Source organism: Melanostigma gelatinosum (assembly GCF_949748355.1).
Source record: "Melanostigma gelatinosum genome assembly, chromosome: 19".
Taxonomy (NCBI): Eukaryota; Metazoa; Chordata; class Actinopteri; order Perciformes; family Zoarcidae; genus Melanostigma; species Melanostigma gelatinosum.
In genome coordinates, this window is record NC_136652.1 from 8,844,622 (window position 1) to 8,867,888 (window position 23,267).

At 39.4% G+C, this 23,267-nt stretch overlaps 1 protein-coding gene across 2 annotated transcripts in view; it reads left to right on the plus strand.

Moving 5' to 3' along the window:
* The window catches only part of scara5 (scavenger receptor class A, member 5 (putative)), a 64,655-nt gene that overhangs the window by 37,902 nt on the left and 3,486 nt on the right, over positions 1-23,267 (plus strand). For both annotated transcript variants that reach the window (XM_079291098.1, XM_079291099.1), the window contains 4 exons: positions 2,535-2,615; positions 5,187-5,294; positions 9,618-9,674; positions 17,572-17,760. In XM_079291098.1, the coding sequence (XP_079147224.1) occupies positions 2,535-2,615; positions 5,187-5,294; positions 9,618-9,674; positions 17,572-17,760 (435 nt within the window). The remainder of the gene's footprint in view (positions 1-2,534; positions 2,616-5,186; positions 5,295-9,617; positions 9,675-17,571; positions 17,761-23,267) is intronic.

The following is a 23,267-nucleotide window of genomic DNA, read 5'->3' on the forward strand; positions in this document are numbered from 1 at the left end:
ATTACAATGTCACAGGGTTTTCCCACAGCAGTGGTGACATGTACAGATGTGGATGGATGCTGGGTTAGTCATATGTTATGACTCGCTTTGAGCGGAGCTGCGGCCTGGAAACGTTTACAGCCCTCTGTGTCGTCTGATGACCATTAATGAATATTTTGAGTGGCACATTTTCTTTACTCGTGAAGAGTTACTTAGCTCAGTCGAGGCTGGCCTGCACAACTCACATTCAACTCACATTGTTATTGTTATTTTTTTTTTGTTGCTTTTTATTTCTAACAATTTTAATGTATGTTACCAAAAAACTGGGCAAAACCGCTAGAATAGTTTGCAGTGAAGGTAATTCATTTCACATATTTTCTGGAAAGTCCTTCCTTTATTCCTCAAGGCAATCTCAGTTTTCCAACACAAATATATATATATATATATATATATATATATCTTACTATGTCCATCCATTGCACAGACTGAGAGGCTCCTTCTTCTACAGGTTTAGTATTTGGGTTTTATTTGAAGGCAACCAGGAGAAGTTCTAATCCAAGATACAATATTTTACGATAATGTCTCTAAGGGTAAATACTATATAAATATATATCTTCTTATATATCGTCTCTGAGTAACAGTATCTGTAAAGCCAAGGCACTTTGTGGACTAAATCGCTCAGAACAAATCACTCTCAAACACAGCCCAGTTGTCTCAGATTAGAGACATACATTGAACATTTTAGCCTCATTTTGATCACAGTTTTGTCCATCTGTTCTATCCTCAACGGAAACCTTGATAATGTCTTGGGTCATTCATCACCGTGAGGGATTTCGCAACACGCTCCTTATCTCCCCTTACATTTAACATACCTACATATTGTACATATTGTCCCATCACAGCTTTTTGTGGTCTCTGCTGAGACCTTCTGTCCCCAAAAAAAGACAAGCTCACTGCTCTGCTGCTCCATCCTGCAATAGATGTGTAGCACAGACTGGATGTTGGATGGAGGCGCCTGAACTCCACCCTTGTGTTGTATTCTTGGACTCAGTGCTGTCAGATGTTTTCAGGGTGATCCTGAAGGGGCCGCTGAGCTTGTTAATGTAGCAACACTGGCAAGTGAACGAACACACTCTGAGAGCCAGGAGATTAATAATGTGAAGCTCTACTAAAACAAACTATTAACAAGGACATCATTTCTACACGACCACCAGGGTGAACTGTACCAAAGTGTAGGCATGCAGACACAAACTTTAAAAAGCTCAGTGAGTCCGGCTTTATCTCACTGCTGTTGAACAGAAACGCTTAAGATTTGATCTATTTATTCCTGTGACAGGACAACAGATTATTTTGCAACAGTGTCCAGATACCCAACATCACAATAAAAACTCATTAAGAGTTAACTCAGGTCAGATCAGGTCTTCAGGTCAAATCTGCACAAAGGATTTCAATAGGAAGATGGTCCCGACAGAAACTCTACAGAAACTCCACAGAAACAATGGAAGGGGAATGTTTGCCATTTTTTCTTTAAAACGAAACTTTTTAAATCAACAATTAATCGAAATAGCCAATTGTTTTCTCTGTTGATACAGAATATCCATACAAGGATAGAAATGAGAGAACACACACATAACACATAGACGCGGTAGTAGACACCCAGCATCACCTCTTAATGTGACCTTTTAGCAGGCTCCTGACCTGCGGTCACCAGTTAAGTGCGTCCAGTTGTGAAGCTGCTCGAGGCAGCAGCAGGCAGATCTGTATCTCAAAGCCGGCAGTTTATCGGCACCAGAAACTTGCAAATGAAGAACATTAGAGGATCTGAAGGATCAGAACCCCTGGACAATAACAAGCCCTGAATTTTTAAGCAGTCCCACAAGCTGTGTTTTGGTCCACCTTGTTACACATGTGGCTCCCATTGTGGCCAGACCCCCCCCCCCCTCTCTCTCTCTCTCTCTCTCTCTCTCTCTCTCTCTCTCTCTCTCTCTCTCTCTCTCTCTCTCGCTCTCTCTCGCTCTCTCTCTCTCTCTTCCTCTCTCTCTCTCTCTCTCTCTCTCGCTCTCTCTCTCTCTCTCTCTCTCTCTCTCTATCTCTCTCTCTCCCCCTCCCTCTGTCTTTCTCACTGTATGTGTGTCTCTCTTGCCCTCTTTCAATCACAATTTGGCTTTTTTTCACTCACTTTCTCCAAGTAAAACAACATTTTTGGATTGAATCCTGAAACTAGTGTAAGACGCAGTTTGGCCTAACTTTTTGGCGTGTGCGTGCGTGCGTGCGTGTGTGCACGTACTATGAATGAGGAATAGGACTGAGGGTTCCTGACATTGATAAAATCATTATATGGTCTCATGTTTTCCCTTTTCAAGTGAATATCTACACGATTCCTGATTGATTTTGGCAAAACCTTTGATGATGAGCGATCCAACATGCAGTTATTAAATGTTATTGAGTGTGTCTTATATTTGTGTTAGTATTTGTGTTAGTATTTGCATTGTTTGCGTGGTATTACCAACTCATCGTGTAATCAATTGTGAGCTTAATTGTGTTTCTTTTTGCAGGACCTCCGGGGCCAAAGGGAGAGAAGGGTGGTACTGGACCACTGGGGCCCCCTGGGGCTCCTGGGTTGACAGGTCTGCGGGGTGGGTACAACCAGACAACCATTCCTCAGTTTTTTAATTGGATACAAATGGCCGAAGACCGATTCAAGGAACAGTTTGAGATTTTTGGAAATACTTTGTTTCTAGCACAGTTAGATGAGACGATCGATACCACTCACATATTTGTCCGTTAAATATGAAGACGGAGGGAGGTCCTGATGGCCCGAACATATAAGGCACATATATACATAACCAAAGCGTAGACCTTTGTTACGTGTTACGCCCACATGTCTTTCCCCTCATTTCCTGTTTGCCTCAACACTGAATTGAAATACCATTGCTTCAAACTTCAATGCCAACCACTGCAAACATGTCCTCAACCTGTGGGAAATGCTGTGAAGTTGTGGCTTTGGAAGTATTACACACATCTTTGTCATACCTGTAAGACAGGAAAGATCAGGAATTGTGAATAGTGTGAAGCCAGAGTAACACAAGCACAGTGTCAATAATGGACTGTTGTGGTTTTTAGATGACTTTTCATAAAAAGGTGAAAAATGCACTTGCCCTATAAATTTCCAATGTAAACACCAAATTTTGAGTTACAAGCTTTTTTTAACGTAAAAGGATTTCGCTGGAGTTATGACCTCTGCTTTTGTGATTCAATTCAGTTGTTTTGATAATGCAGTGAGCACAGAGATTAAAAACAGGTCATATGAATCCCCTTAAGAAAACAAAGCCCCAGACTTTGGATGGGGATTCATTTTCAGACAGGGTGTGTACGTGGCCTGTGGGACGGGTCATCTATCTTCGTCTCGAAGGTAATTCCACCAAAAACCACAACATGAACCCTCATCCAGACAGAACTGGCACCTCAAACCCATGGAATGACTTATTTTCATAGATACTGTAAGATACAATCAACAACAATGTGACTCCAGATGTTTTTGGGACCCTTTCCAGCTTGGTACCTCTTGAATCATCAACCCAGCGCCTCCCCTGTCATCATCTGATCCACATTGCCTGGCCGATGAACTGCAGCTCTCACGTTTCCAAGAAGCATTATCTTCAACTTTAATTGTGTTAAAGACAACCCAGTTGTCCGGTCTTGGAGTTGTCCGGGTTTTCATCCTACAACTTTAACCCTTTCACAGTGGGTTTCCAGTTTATGAAAGTAAATTGTAACATTTTGATCGCCTAAAAATGTCTCACTCAATGTTGTACTTAGCTCCACCACCACGGTTTCAAAAAACAAGATGGCGACGGCAAAAAATTCCAAACTCCAGGCTTCAAAACTCAAGTCCACCAAATAATGGGTGACGTCACGGTGACTACCTCCACTTCTCCTCCAGTCTTATAGACTACCTGACCCAATTAGACTTCATATAAAGTTGGCGCTGCCACGGGGGTTCTCTGGTATAATTAATCGAGTGGACCTTTATTACAATTACTTGTTGACTTTATCAATCAAACAGCAAATGATGCATCATATTGGAACCGAACAACACTAACTAGTCAGTGTTATAATATACTATACAAGGCCAGTAAGGCTCCATATATTGTTCTCAGCCTGGACAACGTTGCAGGTAAATTTTAGGTGGTAGTTTTATTGTTTAGCCAAATATATTTCATGAAGAGCTAAGCTAATTTTCTTACAGAATTCATCATCAGGCTCTAAGAACCCTTTTTGGGTTTGTTGAATGATCTTGTTGGACATTTTGCAGAACACTTTGCACTCCTTCCAGAGAATGATGGATTGCATTTTCACAGTGGGCTTTTTGAGGAGGGAGACATGACCTCATCCATCATCAGTTTATTTTGTGTCTCTGTCTCTCATGCATTCAGTGTAATTATGTCATTCAGATTGCTGAGTAGTCACAACAATGTAATCGGAGCATATCGGGGTAGAGCGACAAGATTTAGCTTCATGCTCCAACGGTTCAATCAATAACTCATTAGCACATTGATTTCAAGACATTTCAGTGTGCTTACTGTCAACAGAAGTTATCATTGTGTGCCACGGGGTAGGACTCTGCAGAAAATTGTTTTATGCAACAAAAGAGCGTATAGGCACGCATTCAGAGATTTGAGGCGTTGGCAGATGGTGGAAGAAGTGGCAGGGCAGGGAGGGGGGAAAGGAAGCAGTAAGGCTGATTGATATTGTATCATAAAGTCCAAAAGTTATTACTACTTTTCAAATTGCCATGGTATACAGTGGGATTTGCAATGATTTGTACATACAACTTAATTTAAATAAGTTATTAATGAAGACAAAGTCCTTGCTATAGTAATTTCTAATTTTGCACCACAGCAGCACCTCTAATTCATGGATTCGATTTGATTGGATGCTTTCATCTTTAAATGCCAATTAGAAGGAGTTTGCGTTACCTTTGAACTTGAATTTCATAAATTAAAATCTGATCATCTCTGCACTAAACAAAAATGTATTAAATTATCTTTACATGATTTACTTTAAAGCAGGTAAAGGCCACGATAGTTAAGGAACTTTGAATGGTGTCATAGCTGATGTTGACTCTGATGAAGGATGTTGCAGTATATTATGTATATACAGCGTTTTCCTATTTGATGATTATCAATCATCCGTTTGTGTTTCAGGGTTTACAGGAGAAAAAGGGATCCAGGGCAACCAGGGAATTAAAGGGTCTGTCGGAGTCAGCGGCTTTCAGGGAGAAAAAGGAGACTTTGGACCTGCTGGTCCCAGAGGTATGTCTTGTATTTCTCATATTAATCAATACATTTTACACTCCTTAATTATAGCGTGTACTCTAGCGTATTTCTGTCTTGATGCATTGAAGTCAAGGCCACCAATGTTCATCTAGAAAACATATTGAAGCACAAGAACATATACAGCACAGATTAAACATTACAATCAAAATACAATATGACAATCACAACGCTGTGTGCTTTACGGGGTAACAGTAGTAGTCACATTAAAGTCACCCACTCACCCAGCAGTTCGTCATCCACATGTCAGTAGAAGAAGCCTGTTGCACCCTGCAGTCTTGTACAACAGCTTAATCTTGTCAAGGCGTTCACGGCTCAAATCATTTTCGACTTTTCAGATGGTTGCTTGAGATGTTGACTTTTTTTCTGCCAGAGTAGAAAATTCCTTCAGCACAACCAAGTCTTTCACACATCGTCCATCACTAACAGCTGGCACTTGGTTCCTTTTTTTGTTTTGCCACGGAAGTTATAATTGCTGAACTATCCACATGTTCCTTTATTTATTCCATGGAAACAGGTGTGTGTGCATCAAATCAGCTGTTTCAAATGAGTCGATGCAAGGAAATATTTTAACACATATAATTATTACAAAATCAACTTTAAAAAGGTTAAAATATTTTTCTGAGCATCATAAACATTGAAAATGACTTACGAGGAGAAAAAAAAGCGATTTTAGCACGCTGATTGACTTAATTCGGCACAAATGTTTCAACACTACTGTGTCTTCATCAAACATAATGCAAACACATATATAAATAGCTGTATTGGAATTAATATGATCCCTATAGACAAGTGTCAAGTAACAGGCCTTACATTTGTTCAAATCACACCAAAGACTTATAAACCATAGTGGATAAGGAGTCCAATGGAAAGTTCATTTTTATTTTCCTGACACAGTTAAAGGTATTCAGGGACCCATATGTCCTTATATATGATACAAATTCCATCAGGAGCATTTAATAGCCGAGCAAAACAGCTTAATATACTATTGTGAGAGAAAATCAGGAAATTGTTCACCATTCTGTATATCCAGTAGTTTTCCATTGCACCCGATAAATATATATTTCTTTGACAAGAGCGTTCAAATTTTCTAAGTAGACATGAGTATAAGGTGCCAACTTTTGGAATTGAAAATATTTTGAACAGACTCAATGACCTCACGCTGCAATTTCTGTTTCTCTCTCTTCCCTTTTCCTCCATCCACTGATCCATCTATGTATCCATTTATCCACACCAGTCTATATCTACATAAACCCCTATAGGGTGTCAATGTTTCCACTCCGGCATCACCAGCTTGACAGAGCCAACAATAACAAAAACACACTCGGAAACATACAGTATATATATATATATATATTATACATATATACATATATGTGGTTGTGTGTGTTTGCCAACAGCTGTTGCTGATCAGAGAGTTGGATTTGGCTGAAACGTCCAGTGTTTGAGTCCCACTCTCCCTATTCTGGCCAGCAGCTCTCAAAACCTTGGACCAGGCTGATCTGTTGTCTGTTGTGTGAGCACGTGGCTCAACACTGCACCAGACTCCACCCTAGATTTGATCCTTTTTAGAGGGAAACATGTGCCTTTTGCTGCTATAACTGTCCTGCCCGTACTATGTGTGCGTGCACAGCTATGCAGCGGGCGTTCAATGAATGTTGAAGACAAGCACTTGGCCGATAAAGTCTTAACTAGAAGAAATTATGAAACAGTATTGGACAAGAAATTGTAAAAAAATAAAAAGTAAACGAATTAGTGCAGTGAAAAGGAAACTGGATTCAATAAAAATAAGACAAGCTGTCCCTTATGCAAGGAAAAAATGAAGTATGACAAAAAAACCTTAATGGCTTCGTCACACAACCAGTGTTTTTTTTTTTAGCTTTTTACTGGAACAAAATGTATCATACAGATTTCATGTACCATCAGGGGCCTGTTTCAGCAAGTGATTGTAACTTGTGTGTGGTGTTTGTGAAATGAAAAAAATAAGCAAGACGAAATGTTCTTCTGTTGTAAATCACAGCTTGCATGTTTAAATTTGGTGTAACAGGCCTCTGATTTGTTTGGAGTGAAAAGGTTAGCTCAGACAGCAAAAGCCACCATGGCTGAGCAAGCATGAAAAGAGTAGCACCCTTAGAGTAGCACCCTTAGAGTAGCACCCTTAGAGTAGCACCCTGGCGGCATTGTTTGGTTGACAAGTCAATTTTGTAAAGATTTGAAAACACCACACAAATTCGTATTTTTCGAGAAAAATGGAGAGAAAATGAAGAAAACACGGTTCTTTGTGGATGTTTGGACATCTACACTCTGGCAGTTTACAACAATGTCTGTCTGTGCTTCCACCCATCTGGGGTCTGGTTGAGTTTAACAAACCAGCGAAGGGTGAAGAGTTTGTAGACTTTCTGGTGTGAACGGGGCCTCAGTGGCAGAAGGCAGTTGCTCAGCTGTGGATACTGAAAGCTTGTTAAAGCAGCACTGGGAAGTTTCGTGGTGTGTTTTTTCTTTTATAGATGAATGGTGGATAGACTGAGCAGAGAGTGCATTAGGTGTTGGCTTTTTCTTTGGTTCAAAAGCACCACAGATCAGCTGAAGTGAACAAGTTTGCCAAAATATTGTCCGTCATTTCTTGATGTTTAAAGCTGGATTGATTATTATTTTGGCCCGTGGGAAAGTAAAACTCCACACCGAGCTGGCAGACACAGCCCAGAAATATATTTATCCAAGGTGTTTGGAGTTCTGGTTTTGGCAACCTGATACGTCCAATATTCACTTGCATTTTAACTCTGTTTTGGTCTCCACCAACGTCTCAGAAACAGTGGGATTATTGATAATGTTCAGTGTAAACAGCGGCCTGCTACAGCTGAAAAATGAATCTGTGTGCTGAGACTAAACAATACAGTTACTTTGCCAGCTGTGAAACCAAAACAAAGTAATTGTATTTATTGTTAATACAAACAAGACAAAGAGCCTACAGCCAATGACAATACTAAAGTACTAATGTGCTTGTTAACATGCCAGCATTTGCTAATTACAATGCATCCAATAGTTGTTGAGATAAATTGATGAAACAACAGACTAACTTCTCCATCCATACAGCTGCTAATATGGTTAAAATAGTTATTTAGTGAGGCTCTAAGAGCTTAAATGTGACACATTTACTCATAACTGCCATTTGTTACCACCAGCATGCGACTTTACGAGTGCAGTTTGAAATCAAATGCCTCTGTTGTCTCTTGTGGCTTAGCAGTAGATTACCAGTGTGTTTGGTTTTTCCTGGCAGCTGCGCCTGTGGTCTGGGATGTGAAATAAGGATTCAAATTAAGGGTGGGACTTGAAGCTGATCCTCTTATAGCTTCACGGCAAAAACAGACTTGTGGTTTCAAACCTCATGGCTGAAAATTAGCAACGAATGGCACTGAAAAGACTCTCTCTCCTGCTTTGGAGGTTATTCCCCAAGTTTGAAACAGAATCATATTTTGAAACGAAAACAAATGAGAAACAGACGTATCCAAGATGATGATTGGAGGGAGGTGTCGTGCTTGAACATACTGTCATTTTGCAGAAACCACAAATGAGAGGACTTTCTCCTCACATTGATTGAGCTGTTTTCCAACATTCAAACATCTACACTGTAAAGACGCTCCAAGAAATGATCTTGACACTGGTACCTTTATTTCAGTTCTACTTCTGTCCACTCTTTTTCTGCTTCCTCTATTTCAACCTCATTCACCTCACATAAAAGCAACATTCAACCACACCTTTTAGAGGTAAATTAAGAACCGGACGCAGGGCTGGTGTACTCTAATTTGTCACATTTTATGCCCATATCACAAGGCAAGATTACAGGGCAGAATTTCTTTTTGAGGCTTTTGCAAAAACAATATACAAAGGAGAGGAAATGGGTATGAGGTGGAGGAAAGGTTTTTAAATCTAAACCTTTCGGTTAAGCTGTTTCTGTCTTATTTCACATTTCTGCCCCCATGTGTGCTATGGTGTGTCTGTAGGCGGTACACATCATTGGTTTTGGTTATGAGTGTCAGGTTCAACTGATGAATAGGTCTTTAGAGCATTGAGCTCTAATAAACCGCAAACAAGGTGTTATACATGAAACTAAAGCATGACACAAGAACATTTGCTCTCACAAGTCCAACTAGATTGTGAAGAGTCGAGAAACAGTCGGCATCTAAGCACAGGTCAAGTTTAATGTTTGTCTAAGATTGAAAGTTCTCTTTTACCAGCTCAGATTTTATGTCTTGTCCTGTAAAGTCTGTATGATTTCCTGTTTGTTTTTCTGTTTGTCCTCAGGTGACAGAGGAGAAAGAGGCTCGAAGGGGGAGAAAGGGGATCGAGGGGAGAAAACGGGTAAGAGCTGATATGTGGGTTAACAGTGTAAAGGTGTGAAAGAAGTGACAAACAGCTAATGGATGTTTTCTGTTCTTGTACCGATATCGGCAGGACATCATATTTGTCTGTGCCCTCCAAAAATGTGTATGATGACTGTACAGTAACACCTGTATATCAAGCAATTAATATGACTCTGCTTTGGTAATTGAATCTACTTGGAACACTTTAAAGGAACAGTCGCCCATGTCCAAATCACACGTTTTGCTGACCTAACCTCCTCCCGATGATGTTTGCGACGACATAACGTCATGTCTCTTAACTTCCTACCTTTTTAGAGAGACAATAGTCTGAATTTGCACAGCCCGAGAGGTCCTTCTCAGGCAAGCATAAGGTTGTTTCAACACATTTGAAGACTGGACCAATGCTGTTGGTGTTAGGGTGAAGACAGTGCTCGTTCCTCCCCAGTCTGTCCTGGTTAATAATATATGTCTTACATTGCATGGCAGCTGGATTCTGGCAATGTCATGAGATCATTGTGAGGTCAGGTTGAAATTGTTCCACCTGTTTGAACAAATAAAATAGAAAGAAATGTAACTGCTCAAACTAATGTATGAACATCGCTTTTGAGTAACTTTTGAACCGTTCACCTGGGTTTGGGATCTTCTAGGGTCCTTGAAAGGGTCTCAGGGTCCCCAGCATGAATGAGCAATAGTTTAATGTCACTTTTATACAATTCTAAATCAAGGTACATTTTTTGTCATTGTAAAACACGGGATTGCACAATCAAATGTTAGTTGTAGCTTCTTCATGCCACACATAGAACATATCTACAAATATTTAGATTAGAACAAGTAAAAAGTAAATTTCGCTCCACTGTTAGATTCAAAGTGTGTTTACCCTTGTGACCACCAGCAGCCCTCCTCAGTCTCCAGGTCTGAACAACAATGGGCTGAAGGAACCTTTTAGTTCCTTGAGAAGTAGTCCCTGGACTGAGATTACCAGAGACTTAAGGAACTCCAATTCTCTCTTTTTTTGTGTGTGTGTGACTTCAGCAATGTGCTGCTTGCAGACAGACTCGTAGAGAGGCAGTTCATCCAATGTGGTTCAACAGTAAAGAGAACATGGTCTGCTAAAAGATTCAACACTAAAATGAAGTGTTTTATAGACTCTTTTGCGGAAAACCAAGTTGTACCAGCTTATGTTACAATGTTTCAATTCCAGTGACACTGTTTAATATTCTTTCCACCAGCATCTTCTTCTCCCACTAAACTGTTTTATGTGAACATCATTAGAAAAGTTTATATTCTCAATTTTGTCGCAGCAGAACATTGTGATCAGGTACTGCAAAGAAAGATGAGACATAAACAGATAAATGGATCAGATGTTTATTGCAGAAAGCATTACCCTGAGCCGTTAGGATGCATTATAAGTGATCGTATCTTCATGTAAACAACAGCAACATCAGATTGTATTACTCTGTTTAATCTACATCTTAACTATTTCAGACATCTGCTAAATTTCTGTACTGGTGGAGTGGTAGCTTCAATTTATGCCTCTTGTGTACTAAACATTATATGAGAGTCACAATTATAAGCATCTAATTGACCTAAAATAAAATAGTATACCAGGCGATCTTTGAACAACACATAGCCAATCCTCAAAGACTCTTCTAAACATCTGGATGAAAAAAGAATTCCAGTTGGTGCACAGTCAGAAATATTAACCACAATCAAAATATGAATATGATGTTTTGAAAATGTAAAATATCAGAAAGAAAGATCAATATACACCAATATAACAGATAATACATTATTACATTTTGGTTCATGTTCAAATTAAGGAATGAGATATGTCATTTCCAGCCACTGTCTTAATTTAGATTATTAAAAAATATTTCAATGTTCTGTGGACAATTTGTTTTTATCCAGATGGTTAAAAGAGTCTTTGAGCCCTCTTGGTTCTCCCAAAACATTTTGACTAACGATTTTATTGTAAAACCGGATGCTGAATCTCTTTGACTGAAATGTACAGTCGTGGCAATACATGAGAGGCACACACATAAGAGAAGCTAGCTACATTTACAGACATTGTGAACTGACTGCATTTAAAATATGTTCATTCAACAAGAGATTCCAAATGTTAGGATGGAGATTTAAATGTCTGGAAAAGATAAAAACACAAGAATAATCAAATAAACACTGTTGATAAATTATATAAATAGTCTACCCTTAACGGCCACGCAGTAATGAAACACTGCTGTAATACAAGCACATGTATCAGTGCACATAATCCAAAATTGGCAAAAGAAGTTCAGATATTTACGAGCTGATGACTTTATGGGCCTCACAGATCTCTGCCACACCTGCTATCCTGTGCAAAGAGCTGTGGGAAGTTTAAAGGATCTGCTTTTCTTTTCACCGTAATCTCGCGGTTTCCGGCACACGATGAAGAACCACATGGCTTAATGTACATCAAAAGGACTTGTAAACCATTATACATATACATACGTCCTGTGAGAGTGAGCTGGAATCTCTTCCAAAACCACCAACCAAAGGAAAAAAAACATTAATGACCCGCAAAACCACAGACATTTCTCTTGTTTTGCCACAAATGTTGTTCTACCTTCTACATCAGTATGTTTGTTTTCTCTATGCGATGAGCGATGTGGTGGAGTTGCCGTCAAATAGACATGAACCCCCGCCCATCTGAATACGCTTTTTCTGCCCGTTAAAGAAACGTCAAAGATCAATTCTTTCCTCACTTCATTTACAGGACACCAATCTTTGAGGTTTCACAGAAAGAAAGGCAGACTGACACCACATGCTGCTGGCTGTTAGAACTATCCAATCACAGCCTCACTTGTCACAAGCCTCATGTGGCTGACTTATCGTTTGATGCATGACTCAGATCTTTTTACACTTCAAAGCATACGCACTGCATACGATCACTTACCAGAACGAGTGACCCAAAACCACTCAAGGTTTGTCTGTGGGACAAAGGACGTTCATCCACACATGTCGGGTGTTGACACAATATGAACCTGCCATACAGGACGTTATGTCACCGAAAGGATCACAATCTTTAGCTCTTGCGTGAACCTTGACAGCAAGAAAAAAGACAGCATGTGCTGGGTCTCAAGAAGCATACAATAAACCTATAGAGCAGGACAGAGCCACCAACATTAGCCTAATAAACAACAAAGTGAGGGAACCTGTACCCCCTCAAACGAATACACCTAAGGTGGCCTGGATGTACCAATAGGTGTACGCTGCTTAGCTGGACTTGCTAAAGATGGTGGCTTATGTTAGTGCAGATATACACACTTGAATCCATTCGCAAAGTTGTGAATCTTTCAATGGTTCCCTGCAGAAAGGGATAAGAATATCATGAGCTGTTCTGTATCACTGAGTTTACATTTTTAGGGTTTGGCATGAAATACGTCTGACACTAGTTGAGGCTGAAGTCCAACAATTTCCCTCTTAGAATTCCTCAAAGACGTTTTCCTATGTGTATGTAACTTGTAACAAAACACCAACTTTTTCATTTTCTGCTTGGGACTCATGAAAACACGGCGTTATTATTTCTATTTGACATCAAGCTAAACGCTCTCCTTAGTGTCACACATCAGTACCGAGGACCATTATCAGAGATTAGTCAACACATGTTTATCTTCTGCTCTTCAGTTCTCCCGTATTATTATGTTCTTTTTATTTTCTGCATTCAATGATCTGTTTGCGGCAACAGAACGACCCGGTTCCCCCACAGTGTTCTAATTATATTCATTTCTAATTTGCAACCACAGCTAACCAAACACACATGCAGAAATACTGATGCTGAGAACACTTTAAAGGTCAGTCTTTAATTTGTCATTTTTAATTGTATCTGCAGAATCAGATCCAGTTTGATCCTTTCATCTGTACGGCTGTGTTTAAAATATTCAAATCGATTTTCATTTGAATGATGATCCAATGTAGATTCAATCTTTAAACCTGTTGGTCCTGCTCGGCGAGCTTCTGGTTCTGGTTATTGCAGCGAGATCTGGCAATGTGCGAGACTATAGCGAACCTCAGTTACTACAGTTGCTACAACGGGAGTCACCGCCAAGATTAAAGGCAAATGTCTGGTTGCAATTTATACTTAAAAGCTATGAAGACAGAGAAGAGCTGGACAAAAGATGTGCCAAATTGAAGTGAAATATTGTGGAAATACCACAACTCAACAATAAAATAATTGCATTGTAACTGAAATATCCATAATTGAATCGATACTTAATATAATTGGGAAATCTGTGGTGATACTGGCTGCTTTTGTCACCATTGGATAGAGCCAGGCTAACTCTTGGTCTTTATGCTAAGCTAGGCTAACCGGTTTCTGGCTGAAGCCTTATATTTACCAAACAGATGTGAGAGTGGTATCAATCTTTTCATCTAATTCTCAGCAAGAAGGTAAAGCATTTTTCTCAAATCGTCAAACCATTCATTTCACATATCACAGTAGTATTCAGGTCAAAGGCACCTCATTGATAAACACTATTATAGTCATCGCTTCTTTTAAAAGTCATACTGCATCAAGTATCACATATCTTTGCATCCATTGCAAATCCATTAGGAGCCTCTACAACTTTTGAGAATAAATTGTGAAGAGATTTTTAAGTACTTTTAAATATATTATAACCTTTCACTTGGCTGAAAAGTAAATCAGGGTATTTCCAAAAATGACAAACTAATACTTGAGAATGTAAAACAAAGACCACATGAGAGGCACACACTGTTTTTTTAAATGTGCTTGTATGGTACGCGCAGTTGTGAGAGTGCAAGACTGGCCAAGAAAATCGAATTAGAAGCAAACAAATTGCGCTAAACAGGAAGAGGAGTAAAGAGAAGAAAACATAAAAGACACTAGAAGAGCTAACATTGTGAAAGACAACAATAAGACGGACATATTCTGAACAGCTGAAGCTGGTTAACTGCTGTCCTGGAGCCATTCAGCCCTGCTCAGTGCAGACCCTTCCTGCCTGCCAGATAAACGTTAGTAATAGGCGATCACTCCCTGTTCTGGCCTTCTTCAGGTATCGACAGTCTGGGGCTGTAGCTCCCCCCGGCCTCTGAGGCTTGAACCACTTGGACGACCCTCAACACTTGGAGCTGGCTGGTCTAATTTCCCCTGGTCATTATATCTCATGCACAGGAACAACAGGTTTGTTGTCCAAATTCGTGAGTTTACGGTGAACCACTTTGTTGACTGTCGAAAGTGAACATGAGAGCTGTCCGACTGTAAAGAGGCAGGATAAGTTAGTCACCGGGGTTCTTGATTCTTTTTATGCATTATTACTTGAAGAAGTATTTGTTTGGATTGATAACTTCTCTCTCCCTCGCGTTATTGTGCACAAGCTTTATGACTCAGTAAAAGTCATGAACTACATAAACTTAAGGTCTTAGTTGTAAGTTAAAGTCGTATTATTTGAATCCAAAAATGAAATGTGTGGTTTTGACATGTTGATTTTTTTTACGACAACCAGTTGTGTTTAGACAACATAACTATCTTGGTTATGTGCTGCGCCCACTCAGAACCTTTCCTCTTGTTCCTCTTCCTCCTCATCTTCTTCACAGACTCTCTGGAAAAGATGAGTAAGTCAGGGAAAGTGGTATTGTTGTGGTATCCTTCCAAAGAAGTGTCAAAAATTTGCTGCAATCTCAATAAAATCCAATATTAACACGAATTCAATCAATTCAGCTGATAATAAAAATAACTATACTGTGTTTGTCTGTATCCCATTTCTCCTGAACCAAAAAAAGATAAAAGACAGCTAATTTAATTGTGTTTCTCAGTGACTAGAAGACTATAATTGAGGGTAAATCTACACCACCAAAGCTATAAATGACCATTAGCAAAACAATATGCATCACGTGTGTGAAAAAAAAGGTTGTTTTTCTGCTGCCACTGGAGAAGAGTTTTGTCTGGTGGTTGATTTAATGACATTTTAAAGTAAAATATCCTGTCAAAAGAGTAGTTAACCATCATAAAATGTATCAATAACTGTGATACTGCTTCATCTTCATGCCAGCGAAGAGTCTTCCAGGTTTTACCCAACTTAGTAGGAATTTAGAAAAGAGGGACTGTTTTGTGTTTGACGAGTGAACAAATAGTTTCGACATCTGTTTCAGGTAATTGAGTACTCAATTACTCTTTCTTTGTTGAAAACTAATATGTGCTATTCTAGCACTCGTTGCTTTCCGCTCTTCCGCTCTTTCGGTCACTTTAGGTCTGTCGAGAAAAAAGAGCAACGGGAGGTTGAAAGGACACCTAATTTCTGGTTTCAATTTGCTGGTTTTCTGCAAGAATGTGATACAAATATGCAGATATGATTGTGTGATGTTATGGTACTACTTGACTGTCTAATCAGAGTTAAATGGTACACAGTTAGAATTTATGATGGTCTGATGAGACTAATATCCTGTCCAGATAATGTGTCTGGGTTTAGTCTCCAGCACTTTGTCAACAGTCTCGGTCAGCGAGCATGACTTAACACAGAGGATAGTGTGTGAGTGTGTGTGTGTGTGTGTGTGTGTGTGTGTGTGTGTGTGTGTGTGTGTGTGTGTGTGTTTACCTTTCTTTCTCATTTTCTCTGCGCTGTCAAAGGTGATAAATCAAGTCAATTATACAGCATAGTTTTAGGAATACGAGATGTACATTGGATCAATAAAGCCTCAGCTAACGCAAACACACTCACTCACACACACACACACACACTTCAATCTGTTTATAATGTTATACATTCCTCTATGCAAGTTGTTGAGCAAGGCACTCCAGCCCTGAATTTTTATTCGTTTTTTTAATACCCTGATATATATTGTGTTAAAAATCTGGTATTTGTAAAATGTGTATGACATTACATTAGCAGACACTTTTATCCAAAGCGGCTTACAATTGAGATTTTATCACATACGTACACCCTAGGCACTGCTACGGGAGCAATTTTGGGATTAAGTGTATCTACTTAGAGAAATAGTTCTGTAATGTGGGAAATAAGCGTATTCATTTTCTTACAGAGAGTGAGATGAGAAGATGAATGCCACTCTAGTGTTTGCTTAGTAAATATGGAGCTAGAACTTCACCAAAAACATGTAATATCTTGTTTAATGAACCAAAACAAAAAGTGGAGAAAGGAAAACAAGTTCTGCATCTACTGCGTGCTGGAGTTTTGTTTACTTTGTTTGTTTACAGATGCATGAAGTTTCAAAGACCGGAGTTGTGGATTTCAAAATCCTTCATCCGGTACTCTGTCAAACTCCAGTGATTATTGCCAGACTATAGATCATTATGTTCAGATGATGGTCAGCAATCGCAGAAAAAATACATTTTTGGACTGAACGCCCAGTTCCAAATTCTTGTAACCCCCAACGTTTTACATAACAAGGAAGAAAGACTTCACATGGGAATCATTTTATTGATTTTACTTTTTGAATCAAAGACTATTTATGTGGTTTCTGGATAATAAAAAAAAACTTCTGCTGCAGCATGTTGGAAACAACCTTCGTCTCCGCTTGTTGTCATATTGGTTTGATTTACAAGGATTCATTCAACTCATAAACACTCGCAATGAAAATATCCTGCTCATTTTGAGTTCAAAGTCATGCCAACAAGTGCCGGATGAAGAGAGTCATGTGTTCTTTAAATATAGTTGTGTTGGAATGAATAATAGACTTCATTAAGACTTCATTTTCTGCACACTAAGGAGCATGATGCTGTTTGCTACAAACCTTTCATCGCTTGAAGGATCCAATAAACTGCCTGCGAACACATTCGATCGTAGAAGCGAATGTGTATTTAAATGCTATGTGTATTTGCACACATATTGCAAAACTCCACATTGCATACAGATCCTTATGTTAATGTGGGCTTGTGTGCGTTGCAGTGGACGAGACCCTGGTGCGGCTGGTCAATGGGTCAGGCCCTCACGAAGGTCGTGTGGAGGTTTTCCATGAACGGCGCTGGGGGACGGTGTGTGACGACGTCTGGGACAAAAAAGATGGGGACGTGGTGTGCACGATGCTGGGATACAAAGGAGTCGCCGAGGTCCATAAGACCGGACGCTTCGGACACGGTATGAGACGGCCGACACTCAAACATGTACAAGCTGCTGGTTTCCTGCCATCAAGTGTGTATTTGAACCACCTCAGAAGTGTTTTGAGAACCACCTAGTTTATTCTATGAGACCCATGAGAGTCCATGAAACATACATTTTATGCTGCTCATGTCTGCAAAGATGTCTGCGATGCACTGCCCAAACTTTATGACTTCAAGACTGTACATGCCTACGAGAAAAAGATGTCATCTGCAAACATCTATCTCAGGGAAGTTTCTGTAGATAGAAGCAGAAACCAAACGGTCTCTGGATGCTAAGTAGTTAATCAACAAAACACAGATTTAGTGAATGCATCAGCTGTATTAAAACTAAACACCAGTATAACTACAGTAAGGCAAGTAAGAATAGAGGATATTTTCATTATTAGTTTGAAGGTACTCTCCCATTAAGCTCATTCTTTATGAGTCATGGTCATTTTATGCAATAAAGAACATCTCAATCAAGACAGGAAATAAGTAAAAAATAAATTGCCCCCAGCACGTATCCATGATGAAGTTTACTGATGGTAGTAGTTCTGATTTTTTACGAACTCTGCATTTTTTGTTATTTTGCTGTTGCCTGGTTTTACTTACAGTGACAATGCCCTAAAATGCTGCAGAGATTAATATCAAGGTTTTATGGGGAAAGTTTTGCGAGCCAGATGTCGTCTAGAAAGAGTCTCAGGGCTCATATCCATCGCTCTTGCTTTCTCGCTCTTTGTCTCTCTCTGTCTCTCTGTCTCTCTGTCTCTCTGTCTCTCCCTCTCCATTTTATTTCATTCACCAAGTCGGCCTTACATCATTCCGAGTCTCTGCAGAGTTGTTACCAATAAGTCTGGAAAACTGGGGCAAAACATGTGTTTGATCCAGGGGAGAAGCTCCACAGCAGTGACGAACATCACGGCTGGATCCAATTTAAAACGATCTGCAATTCAAATACATCTTTTCAGATGAGACAGTCACCTTTAACTTTTTTAAATCAGAGCATCTTTTAAGGCTTTCACGTTATTTTTTAGACGCAGATTGGCCTGTAACTGTTGGATAAATTCAATTTCATTTTCTATGAAATATTTATTTGTACATGCCATGGCTGCATTTGACAGACACATTGGTCAAAAGCAACTTTGGAAGCAATTTGGGGTTCAAGACACTGACAATGCTATTAAGGGCAGAGCTGCTGTACAAACTGAGCTCCAGTCGCCCCATGAGGCAAATAAAAAGAATCCGGATTGCAATAATGAATACCCAAACTAAATAATAGAAACATTTCAAATTATTGCAATGCATATAAGATCCCTCACCAGTCCACCAGGACACCAGAGAGTGTATTTATAATCTCACGTATAGCCAAAAGAAACCAAAAAAAGCAAACAAGCACCAATTGTTATTCTTGTGTTTTAAGGAAACCAAACTATAAAACGATGCCTCAGATATCTGGCAATCCTGTCTGTGCTTTTTAATAATATATGAAGCATGACGTTTCAACATATGGGATCATATATGTGGGAAGTGGTCACTTTTAAAGGTCTATTTAGTAGCTTCTTTGGAGCTTTTTGACGGTATCACACAATCGTTTTGAGATTGTTTTGTCAACTAATGTTATGGTTTTTACATCCTACTTTGAAGCCAACATGAATGGAAAGTCCTTGAAGTGCTCAGAAAAAATGTCAATTTGAAAATTGACAATATATTTGATGACAACACAGGCTAAACTTCGTCTGCTGAGGAAGATTGTGTGATACAAAATTTGAATCTTAACCATGTGTTAGAAAAATTCACTCGAGACTGGAGTAAAAAATCATTCATCATTGGACATTTATTCTTTGCAAAGAAGGAGACGGTTGATTCACATACAGAATGTACATCAAGACCGCTCGAAGATCTGTCTCCGAGTCTCTGGTATTTATACTCAGTAAACAACATGCAGTGGGCTGGCACAAGGTAACACACATATTTCGCGTTTCACACAGGCGTCTACGTATCTGGACACTTTAACTATTCGTTCTAGTACAAAGGTCACTTTCTATCGCAAATCAGCCCTGCGTACGTATTGACGCTTTCTACACGTTTGTTATCATTCTTATTCAGGACAAACAGCTGATGTTTTTCTTTCGGCAATCAACTGCTTCTTAATAGACTAAACATTTGCTGAAGACCGAGTGTCAGTGAAAGTTCCCACAAGCACAGAGTTTTAACACTAGCAGAGGACCTGAGCCTCTGTTTAAATGCACACGTTCACTGATTATTTAAATGCATAGTAAGAGTCATTTTTCATGATTTTTTTTTGGGGTCACTTGAGATGAGGTTTCATCTTCTTTTGTTTATTTAATTTGCCACAGTATCACAAATCACAAATTTCCTTTTTGGGGTTTTTACGATCTGTACAGTTTACAACACCTCTGTCCTTTGACCCTCGATTAATGCAAGAAAACAAAACACACAAAATCTTTATTGTAAAAACGGAAAGAAATCAGAAACCAATACAAACGAATAGATTGTGTGTGTACAGAATAAACCAACATAGTAAAATTACAATTTACACCATCAAGATGACACACTTATGGATAGACTGTATGAAGAATAGTTGCTTTCTTTGCATCGGTGAACAGTGATCTCTCGCTCCCATGACGAGAAACAGAAGATCGGTTGCTTGTTCGACCTTATAATCAGTGAGAAGACACAGACATCAGCAATCAAGGAGAGCGACTTACCGAGGTTAGAAAAAGTCCTGGAAAAAGTCCTGGAAAAAGTCCAGGACTTCTAGGGTTGTTTTCTTTCTTTTGTTAGCACATTTATTCAAACAGCCTTTCCAATCATTGTAAAAGTGAGTCTCTTATAAATCATGCCTGGGTGTTCCTTTAAAACCACAAACAGATGGATGTTTTTGGGGATTCAACACTTATTTGTGAGAAGTGTCATAGGATTGGTGCAAGCGGCCTGACCCCCCCGGCCTCCAGACAGCGCAGTAAAAGTGTGTTGAGATCCAGAATAAACAGTTTAAAGGTCCGTGTCCATTTAAAGCAAACCCTGGGACGGCACAGCGGCTGAACAGCTGGGGCTCATGTTCTCCCCAGCGCATACCGCATTTCCATCCTGCACACGCCTTCATGGAGACACATGCGCCTGCTGCTTCCTGCTGCTTCCTGCTGCTTCCTGCTGCTTCCTGCTGCTTCCTGCTGCTTCCTGCTGCTTCCTGCTGCTTCCTGCTGCTTCCTGCTGCTTCCTGCTGCTTCCTGCTGCTTTGAAGATGTCAAATCAATGCAGCCAGTTTCTCTTCTGTTATGTTTAGTTGCGACGCAAAGCAGGAATGCTGGAATAATACGGGTTGACTGAGATGTCGATTTTTGCTGTTTATTTGCAGATATGAGCCTTTAAATGCAACATTTTGATCAGATTTTACAGAAGTTGTTTGTGTACAAAAGAAACTATTTCCATCTCCTTGTCCTGGAAGAGCTTTTATTTCATTTTTGTTTGTTTTGTTCTTAATTAAATTGAGGGTCTAAGGATAGAGAGTCCCATGTGTTGTACATATTGTAAATCCCTTCAAAGCACATTTTAGATTTGGGATTTTGGTCTGTGTAAATAGAATTGACTCGATTCATTTCTTACATTTAGTTCGTCGTGGTTTCAGCAGGCAGATTATGTGTCCACGTTTTCTTCTTTCTTTGAACTCTAATGTGGTTAAAAGCACAAACAGGACAAGTTGAAACTGGCAGAACTGAAAATATATCAGTTTCTTACTTGTTTGCATTTTTAGGGAACATATACAGTCAGTCTTTGAAACACAATAACACACATGTAATCAAGTATCAGCTCAATGTGGCACAGAGCTGAACGTGTTTTTGCAACTGACTAAGACTTTAGTGTAACAAAGACTTACTGTAACAACACATTTTTAAGTGGAAGGACGAGTTGTCTGAACAGTCAAAACATTTCTCTTTTTGCATGAAACATCTCTGATATGTCTGCATGGGGTCAACCTCATATGTGCTGCAGAAAGAAATACACAGTTTGACTTATTAGTGCAGTGAATTATCTTTTGAATTATATGATGAGTCTTTCACAACAGACACTCTATTTTCATGTTCTTGATCTTTTCATGAGACCTGTACATAAGAATAAACACTGTATACAAATACAAACACAGGAGAGCCTAAAAAACACACAGTTTACACATTAAATCGGCATTAATTCCACATGGAAGACATAAAGAAATTGATAGTTTGTTCACTTTTAATATGTGGTAGAGCTTAACTTAAAGACATATTGTGATTACTATTAGTTAATGTAGATATATAATGTACAGTGCAACTCCACCTTTGTCATATAAAATACATGTATTACCTGTGGTACACAGGTAATACATGTATTACCTGTGGTGCACAGTAGGAGTGTACAGTTAACAGTAGGAGTGTACAGTTAACATGAGAAAGCAGAAACACTTTCTTTTGGTTTCTTTTTCCGTCAGTATTAACTGATGAATTTTGCTTTGTTTTTCGCGGTTACATAATATATTCAGCCATAAGACAAAATAAATTAGAAGATTGTCTCAGTTTACTGTTCCACAGTAACAGCAATCATTTTTCACATGGCCCTTATTGGGCGCTAATTCATATTACTCTTATCATGATCTTGACTGTGCCTTGAACTTTTTGCGAGTTATAGGAGGTAATAATGGAAGTGGAAGACGAATAGGTTTGAATTATTCAAGTTCATGAACCAGACTGCCCGAAGCTGAACTAGTGCTTTTAATTATACTTCTTTGTTTATGTGAATTTTGATTTTGTGCTTTTTATCTTCCTCGTCCGTGACTTAGCCAACCTCGTGTTGGTTATATTGAATGTCTCACTTCTCTATCTCGTTTTTTCTGAGCACTATTAGTTTGAATCCCTCACTGAGAGCTCAGTACAGTCCGAGTGATAAACAGTTGTGACATAGAGCAGAGTAGCAGTGACGGTTACAAGACTCCAGATGTTGCTTTCAGGGCATTACCAATGAGTCAGCCTCTCTTCTCACCTACCTTATCCTTTTAGTCATGTGTCCTCAAACTGCATTATCAGCACTCTCATTCCCTCACAGCTGAGCGCCATCTCCTCCGAGCCTCGGAAAAATGTTTTGCAAAACTGAAGGGACTTTCCGTAAACCCTCCACTGGAGGGCCTCCAGTGAGTTCCAGTTCTACAAACAGGAACCAAAGTTTTATAGGGAAACAATACGGCCAAAAGCTCTGCTTACCAGCTGGAACTGTGTATTTTATTGCCGGATACAATATTATCTGATCAACAATTCTGTGAGGAGAACTTGCTGTCTCGATCCGAAGACTTGTATACACACAAGGATGGCGACTGTCTCTGAGATATGTCTCTGCATCTGATAACACTTTAAAACCTTTAAACTTCTTATAACCGTGAAACATTTTGGCAAATAGCAGAGCAACAACTGAAGCATCATTTGTCTGTCTGAGAACCCAAATATCTACAACTAGCTC